The sequence below is a fragment of the Corvus brachyrhynchos genome, unplaced genomic scaffold, assembly GCF_000691975.1.
Source record: "Corvus brachyrhynchos isolate BGI_N302 unplaced genomic scaffold, ASM69197v1 scaffold167, whole genome shotgun sequence".
NCBI classification, from domain to species: Eukaryota; Metazoa; Chordata; class Aves; order Passeriformes; family Corvidae; genus Corvus; species Corvus brachyrhynchos.
In genome coordinates, this window is record NW_008239547.1 from 3,468,268 (window position 1) to 3,477,449 (window position 9,182).

The 9,182-nt window shown below is 44.4% G+C and overlaps 1 protein-coding gene across 1 annotated transcript in view; it reads left to right on the forward strand.

The window, feature by feature from the left end:
* LOC103620661 overlaps positions 1–3,050 on the forward strand; it is a 10,912-nt gene extending 7,862 nt beyond the window's left edge. Inside the window, exon 2 of the mRNA XM_008639325.2 lies at positions 11–3,050. Coding sequence (XP_008637547.1) covers positions 11–2,472 — 2,462 coding nt within the window. The 3' untranslated portion in view covers positions 2,473–3,050. The remainder of the gene's footprint in view (positions 1–10) is intronic.
* The last annotated feature ends 6,132 nt before the right edge of the window (positions 3,051–9,182 follow it).

Consider the following 9,182-nt stretch of genomic DNA (forward strand, 5'->3'; position numbering starts at 1 on the left):
TCCATCAGAGTGATCACCTACAGAACAACGGAGAGATATGTGGACCACGTTAACTGTGGGTTTGCATTATATGGCATGACCAGAACTTGTATTGTTGAAGTTCCAGAAATCACATTTCAGTTGATTGACCTCAGCTCTTCCACCTCCCTGGACATCTCAGTGCTAGCAGATGTTCTTGTCAAATACAAAGGTGGGGACTATCCAGAAGTTTGCATCAGCCAGGGAAGGATTTATGTGTCCGAAATCAGACGCACACCTTTTGTAGATGCAGGTTACAACCAACCCGTAAGATCTCTTCAGAAATCACAAACGTTCACTTTGTACACTTCTGATGCGTACGCAGCAAAAGACTTGTCTGGGGAATTATCCACTGGCGCTGCTACTCAGCTGGACAAAGAGAGTGTTGAAATTCAAGTGGATAAAATTTGTCTCCACTCAGAAGATTATTTTCCCATTAGTGTTTCTAGCTGCAACTTTGGTAATACACTGTATTGGAACTCACAAGCGGGAGACAGACACAGACTTTTAGCTCTTGATTTCAGTGGCACAGTCACTGCAACAGGCATTGACGTGAGAAAAGTGAAAGTGGGAGATCATGTGGTTTCATGTTATCCCACTGCTGCATCATCCAGAGTTCAGATTCCAGCAACAGTTTGTTTCAATGCAAAGAAATTCCCCTTCCTCCAGAGTGTTCCTTGTGTGTCATACTTCATCATTGCATGGGAAATTTTCACTCAGAGGTTACCCAAGGGGAAACATGGCAGAACTTTGGGTATTATAACTACAGAGCCATCATCGGTTTTGTGCCACGTTCTTTCTGCAGCAGCAGAAGAAATGGGTTGGAGGACAGTCCTTGCAAAGCCCGCTCCTAACGTATTCCAGTATATCAACCTGTGCAATGCCCTTGTTCTTCTTCCTCCAGTGAACAGACTGTCTTTGGAGGATCTGGCCCACATGTACTTTCTTAAAGATGTGGTGATGGTGTGTGGCAATCAACAGTCCGAATGTATCCAGAATGTCAGTGAAATTGATCATGAAAACATCAGCTTTCATGTCCTTGTCGTTTCCAGCCTTTTCCGGAAAGCACCTCTAAAGGAATTGCACAAGACTGTACATGCCTGGGTCAGTTCCATGGATATGAAACAGTTTAGACATCTCTCGGGTTCTGTTTTTCAGCAGATGGAGAACTTTGAAGGGCTAAACTCTGTGATGTCCTATTTTACCTGCACTTCTGTTCCCCTTGCTGTCCTGAGAAGGCAGAAGGACATCAGTGTGCTTTCAGATATCCCGTTGTACGAGCCCCAGAGGCAGCTGTTCAAGCAGAACGCTGTTTATGTGGTAGTCGGGGGGCTCACTGGACTTGGCTTTGAAACGGTGAAATTCATAGCTGAGAATGGAGGAGGGTGTATTGCAATACTCTCCAGGAGAATTCCCAGCAGCGAGAAGCAAGAAGAGATGAGGGCTTTGCAGCAGCAGTACAAAGGGAGCAAAGTAGTGTCTGTGCAGTGTGACGTGACTTTGACCGGTGATGTTGAGAAGGCTTTCCAGTCCATTGCCAACACCTTTGTGGGGAGTCCGATCAAAGGTGTATTCCAAAGTGCTGTTGCTTTGCACGATGGCCACCTTGAAGTCCTGAGGCTGGCTGACTTTCACAAAGTGCTGAGCCCAAAGGTAGCAGGGACCCTAAATCTTCACTGGGCTACCAGAGGCCAGGAGCTGGACTACTTTGTGTGCTACTCCTCTGTTACTTCCTTTCTGGGCAATGCCACCCAGACAAACTATGCAGCTGCAAACTCTTTCCTGGATCTCTTCTGCCTCTACCGGAGGAACTGTGGGCTTTCAGGCCAGGCCATTAACTGGGGTGCTTTGAACCTTGGCATTCTGCTCAATCAAAGCCACATTCAGAGCATCCTGGGATCCAAGGGCATAGACATTCTGCAAGTGCATGAAATTCATCAGTATCTCAGGAAGACCTTACTTATAAACAACCCACAGCAAGCTGTTGTCAAATTGAACTTTCAAGCTTTGTATCATCATGTTTTCACTCGGATTATTTCACTCAAAAGTCGCTTTGTATCACTTATGTCAGAAGATTTCAGGAACAAGATTGGAACCTCTGAGGAAACTGAAGTCCCAGAGACTGCCTTTCTCAAATCCGAGGACTACATCACCTCACTGGTGAGTGACCTCACAGGAGTGAACGCAGATGAACTAACCATGAATACACCACTTTCATCTTTGGGCATAGACTCTATGTTAGCTATGACAATTCAGAACCGTGTCTTTCAAGAGAGAAAGGTGGACATACCTCTTGTGAAACTGCTTGATCCTCACACAACCCTGTCAAGTTTAGTGGTAGTTTTGGAAGAAACAAGCAATGCAAATGGAACAGTTGAAAAGAAGAATGCTGCAGTTGAAAGTGCAGAAAATGAGACCTTGCTAGAGGTGTCTTCTTATTCAGGAATTGTATAACTTGACAATACTGAGACCCTTTGTAGCATCTCAGAATGTGTCATTTTGGATGGGGTAGGACATCTGGTGATGCTGAATGTCCTCTTCTGCATTGACCCAGAAAACCCACACCAGGCTCTTCTGCCATTATTCTGCTAGCTGTGTTAATTTCAGTCAATTGTTTGACTTTTTGCTTTCAATGTCTTTTACCTTAATTTTCAATAGTTTTAACTGGAAATATGTAGGTAAATACCTACACATTTTCACTATACATTGCATTTTTAAATTCTATTCAAGTTTTGATGAAAATTGTATATTTGCACCTTTCAGCGGTAAGTATATAAAGCTGCATGAGCTTATCATATTTTTGTCATATTCTATTCTTAAAATATAATTATTTTTAAAATATTACTAAATATTTTGAAATACAGGCATCTTTTTGAAAGTCTGATGTGAATTTCAAAAACCTAGTGTTTTGCTTATGTCTTCAAAAATATTAACAATTTATCAATTGTTTCCAATTGTGAGGCATACAGTAAAGTAAATGTTTTTTGTTATTAATTAACCAATTTTTATGAAAGCCCAAATAAACAACAATAGCAAAAAAGTTTTTAAAAAAACAAACCTGAAGTGTATCTTTATCTTACTTGATTTTTTTTGTCCCTAATCTGCTCTCCTACTTTAAATTTTTGTGACTCTAATGCCTGCCCTGCTTTTGTTCCAGTGAGAAAATACAGACTTGTCCCCAAAGACACTGAAGGAAACTTTGTTTAGTCTCTTAATATGGGAATAGGGTGTTGTACTATTTCTCCCTTATTATGATGAGTTGTCCCTTGCAGTTCTGGTAGTATTTCCAATGAGTGGAGTATCCATGGTCTATGATGTCTCCCTGAAACCATCTGATCTCCAGACTGAAAAGTTCCCTTGGTCTCTCTTAGCTCTGGTGCTACAGCCCCAAAGATCTTGGTGGCCTTATGCCAAATGTACTCAGGCTTATCTATATCCTTCTCATAGTGGAAGCCCCAGAATTGGACCAGGGTTCTAGATGTGGTGTAATGAGTCAAGTGTGGTGGAGTGGTGGTGCACGTTACACCAGTGTGATGCAAAGAGTTCCCTGCCCAGCTGGCTGTTGGCTTTCACTGCTGTCAGCATGCAATAGTGAACTTGTGTTTAGTTCACTGCCCATCAGGATCCCCCAGTCCTTTTCATCGAGGCTGCTCTGCAGCCAGTCAGTCCCTGGACTGTAATGCCGAGTGCTTTGCCTGTCTCATGTGTAGAATAGGTGGAGGGGGGGCTAAGCCATCCCAGGGGCAAGGCCTTGCATTCACCATGGTTGGAAATAATGAAGATTCTGTAAAGCTGTTTGTCCCTCTGAATAGTGGCCCTCCCTTTCAATGAGCCAAATGCTCTCACCTAACTTGATGTTGGCTAGGCTGTTAATAAAGGGCCTGCAGGGTGCTGCTACTGGCTCACTGCCAGATGGACTTGGCACAGCTGATATCACCCTTTAGGCCTGGCAGTCCAGTGAATATTCCACCCAGCTTATAGTCGTCTTTTTCAATCTATCTATCATCAATTTGGCTACAAGGATGCATTGGGACACTGCTGAAAGTCTTTATGGAATCAAGGTGCATAAAAACTCTCTCTCCTTAGTGTTTTCATTCTTCAAGGTAATCAGGCTAGTCAGGCTGTAGGGTATGCCACTGTCCTGGAGGAATGTCTGCTGAGATAAGGAGATTGCTCAATCTCCCAGCAGGACCCCCTCTGGGAAGGCAGCTACTCTTCAGTTACGGCGAGAAGACAGACCCAGAATCCTCTGGGAGACCCTATACAGATCCTTTGTAGCCCATTGGCCTTTACCCTCTGGCACCCACCCCCTGTATCCCTATAAAGCCAGCCCCCTGCCCCTGCGGGGGCAGAGAGAGTTGCTTGTCCCTGGCTCCCCTTCGCCAGAGTACGGACCAATAAAGCTGCCTCGTGCGGAACAGCTACCCGAGCCTCTGCCTTGAAGAGCTAAGAGAAATCAACGCGCTAACAATCACTAAAGAGCTGACAGCTTCTGCAAGGGCCCTCCTAGGCAGCAGCTGAGGGAAGACACCGGGCCTCGGGAAGACGATCTCTTTTGGGACCATCTCTCCAGACCAGTCACAGCTTCCTCGGTCAGAGCTATTGACCCTACACCAGCTGTCATAGTCAGCTACCATATCTCTGTGGAAAATCCATGATGGTTGTTCCTAACCACTTCTTTGTTCATGTCCCTTACTACCTGAGTCATTCTGAGTTTATGGTTCTGTATGGGCAGAGATCCTTCTGACCTTGCTCAAACATTTGGAGGGAAATACAGTAATGAAGTGAGGAGCAGTTAACTCTATATGTATACATATACATGTGCAGAAAGGCACAGGGAGGATTTCAAATCCAGAGTGCTTCTGCTGTGGCAGAACCTGACCAACAGCCAGGCAAATCACAAAGCAGAGAAACACACATTTGTTGTACTTTTTGTCTGTGCTGCTCCCTGTGCAAAAACACAAGAACTGTGCAGCACTGATGTCAAGGTCAAAGCAGTAATCTAACAGGGCTGCTTTGCACAGCAGGAGTAGCTAAAGGTATGTTAGACATATGTTAAGTGTATGACAATCTCTTACAGCTGTCCATGTTGCACAGTTGTGACTGAACCTATTGATTTCAGCCTTTATACAGACAGGTCTGATTCTGAGAGACTGAAGCACCTACTTTGGCTGGCTGCAGCCAGTACTGCTCTTTGGCTTTCTTTCACCAAAGCAATAACTGCCCTGTCAGTACTGTGAAATCTCTTATCTCTTCTACATGTTTTGCTTTTGACTGCTCCTGTGAATCTGCCATAAATGTCCCAAAGGTCAGAATATTTGAACAAAAACAAGATCATTGCCAGCCTCCAAAAGTACAGTGAGAAACCTAATCTCGAAAGATGCTCTGGCAAAGGGATTTTCAGCTGTATCCAGGTCGATTAGAATTAGCAGTTTGTATTGAAGGGTAAGGCAGCAATGGCAGAGCACTGACTACTCTTTCATTTGTGTCTGATAAATACATAGAAAATATTACCAGAAAAATAGCCTGGAAAATCCACACAGATGACACAATAGCTCAGAGATATGTTTGATGTCCTGAAGGCAACAACCAGCTGGAGGAGAAGGCAAAGATATCCACAAGCAACAAAATGGACTGCAAAAACATAGAAACAACCTACAGTACTGTAAGAGCAGTGAGAAAGTCCTGAGTCCTGTTCTGTACTACCAAACATCATAAATGGAACAGATAAACAGGCCTTTGCAGTCCTTGCATATGCCTCTGAATTCACAGAATTGCAGAGTGGGTCAGGTTGGAAGGGGCCACAGTGGGTTGTCTGGTCCAAACTCCTTGCTCAAGCCAGGTTATCCTAGAGCACATGGCACAGGATTGTGTCCAAAGGGTTCTTGAATATCTCCAGCAAGGGAGACTCCACAACCTCTCTGGGCAACCTGTTCCAGTGCTTGGTCATGCAAGCAGTAAATAATCTTTTCCTCATGTAAAAAGTGGAACTTCCTGTGCATCAGTTTCTGCCTGTTGCCTCTTGTCCTGTTGCTTGGTACCACCAAGTAGAGCCTGGATCCATCCTCTGACACCCTCCCTTCAGTTATTACAGACATTGTTGTGGTCTTCTCGCAGTTGTCTCTTGTCAAGGCTGAACAGGCCCAGCTCCCTCAGCCTTTCCTCATAAAAGAGATGCTCCAGTCCCTTAATCATCTTTATCACCCTCGGCTGGACCCACCCCATTAGCTCCATGTATCTCTTGTACTGAGGAGCACTCCAGACACAGCACTCCAGATACGCCTCACCAGGGCTGAGTAGAGGGGCAGGATTACCTCCCTCAACCTGTTGGCAATGTTCTTTCTAATGCAGCCCAGGATCCCATTGGCCTTCTTGGACCCCAGAGCATGCTTCTGGGCTCATGGACAGTTTGTTGTCCTCCAGGACCCCCAAGTCCTTCTCCGCAAAGCTGCTTTCCAGCAGGTCAGCCCTGAGCCTGTGCTAGTGCAGAGGGTTATTCCTCCCCAGGTGCAGGACCCTGCACTTACCCTTGTTGAACTTCAGACAGTTCCTCTCTGCCCATCTCTCCAGCCTGTCAAGATCCCTCTGAAGGGCTGCACAGCTCTCTGGGGTATCAGCCACTCCTCCCAGCTTTGTGTTGACAGTGAACTTGCTGAGGAGGCCTCTGCCCCTTCATCCAAGTCATTGATGCGTAAGTTAAACAATACTGAGCCTGGTATTGAACCCTGGGGGACCCCACTAGGGACAGACCTCCAGCTACACCCCGTGCCACTGATTTTCACCCTCTGAGATCTGGTGTTCAGCCAGTTTAGTTTAAATAGGTTTAAAAGATGATTTTTTTCTTCATCAGCTGCTGTCAAATGTGATTGCAGAGATCTGTACTGCCATTTCCTCCTGAAAAATGATGTTCTTCTCAAAATCTGAATTGTACTTAGATAAACTACTTGTGAAAAAAAATCTGTATCTGTATTTAACAGAAGGCTTTTAGTGACAATGTTCTTTGGCTTTTGCAATTAATCTCAGATAGTTAACTACATAGGGGTATTTTTAATGATTCTGTGCCCTCAGTCTCCAAACTCTCAATACTGTTATCAGAGGAAGGATCCCATTAGCAGGATGCGTATTCAGTAATCAGATAAATGTGACTCTGGGACAATACTTGAAAAACTATTAATTTTTCCAGTCAGAGCCTGAAGTGATATAACATTTGGACAAACTGCTAAAACACCTGGCTCTCCTTCTCTGAGTGCAACCATAAATGAATTAGTCAGATACGTTCTAAACAGAAGCAACATAAATACAGAATTAATGGCACAAAGCCCTAATGTTTCTTTGGAAAATGTGCTTGTGGATGGACTTTTTGCTTAGGCACTTCATCAAAACATCCTCCTGTTGCGTAGCAGGGCCTTGCAGACTGAATTAATAAATCCATTATCCTCCAAGTAAACCAGTATCTGTTTCTGTTTTTTCCTGGATCATAAAACACCTGATAACATCCATGTTGGCCCAGAGGCATGTTCTGCACCTGGATCAGGGGCCACAACCCGCCTGTGGCAGGGGCATGACAGAGCAGTGGCCAAAGCTCTGCCAGGGCCCAAGACCAGGACTGGCTGTGGCCATGGCCTCCCCACTGTGCCTCTGGGATCCTCTCTCCATGGTCCCAGCTGAACTGCCTTGGCCCTGGGCCCAGGCAGCCAAACTCCAGCATCTCATGAGGGCAACATGTGTTTTATTCTTCAGATAACACTCCAGAGAAGTAGGCATTCAGTTGACAGTAGGAATGTTACTGATAATGGCTTCTCTCAGTCATACCTTATAACTGCACCAAACATTGATTATCACTGTAAAGTAAAAATGCTGTGTCCTAAATGGATCCATGTAAATGTTTTACTTAATGTAGTCAACAGATTAAGACATGTCTTACTCAACAGGCTGTTCCTATGGTGCTGGTGGAATGTAACCCTGGCTCTACTACTTAGTGTTTGCACTTGTGACCTCAGAGGTAGTTATAAGAAATGGTGACAATAGTAACAAAACAAGACATACATTTTACAGGATCCTTGGAAAGCTACAGTGAAATTTTTCAGACCCATGAGGCTGTTTGGATGATTAAGGGACTGGAGCACCTCACATATGAGGAAAGCTGAGGCAGCTGGGATTGTTCAGGAGAGAAGGCAGCTCAGGGGTATCTTATTAATGTATATAAATACATGAGGGGAGGGTGCAGAAGGGCGCAGAGCTGGGCTTCGGTGGTGCTCCGTGACAAAACTGGAGGCAACAGGCACAGACTGAAATATGAGAAGTTCCCTCTGAACACCAGAAAACACTTTTTTATTGTAAGGATGACGAAGCACTGGCACAAGTTTCCTGGGGAGGTTATGGAGTCTCCATCCTCGAAGATATTCAAAAGGCCTTTGGACATGGTCCTGGTGACAGGTTCTAGGTGTTCTGGCTTGAGCAGGGAGTTAGTCCAGATGGCTTCTGAGATCTCTACCAAGCTGCTGTGATTCTGTGAAATCCACTGGCAGATGGATTTGATCATCTCCATCAGTTCAAATCTTGGGTAATGTGCGACACCACCACATTAAATAGAGCCTTGTGAAAAAAAAAGTGATCAATTTAGAAGCCTGTGACTGATCTCCCTCTTTCCCCTTTCCATCCCTTCTGACCACCCTTCATACTCTAAGGGAAGACCTACCCTCCACTTTTGAAAGTAGTGCCCAGAGAGACAAATTTAATGATGTTTATGTATTAGTACAACAATTCCACAAATTCCAGAGTATTTTTTGAAGTATTTTGGTTAAAAATCAGACCATCATATTCAGTTTGACATCTAACTATAAGACATAGTTTTTATACTTTTAAGAAAGTATTTTCTATTGTAAACTTAGAAGCAAATCCCATGCATCAGTCAAACACAGAATACAATTTCCATGCATGCTGTCACTATCTGTGACTTTATATGCTACCCGAAATTCATTAGGAGATGACAGTCTTATCTACTCAAGCACACACCCTCTTCAGTTAGTCTCTGCAGGTCAGACCAAATTGTTCTAGATTAGTCGAGGGTGAGAACAGTACTTTGAGAATGGCTGCCACACCTCATAGAGCAGACAGGCTGCTCATTTCAGCTGCAGTGTTAGTTTTCACTACTTGGACAACAG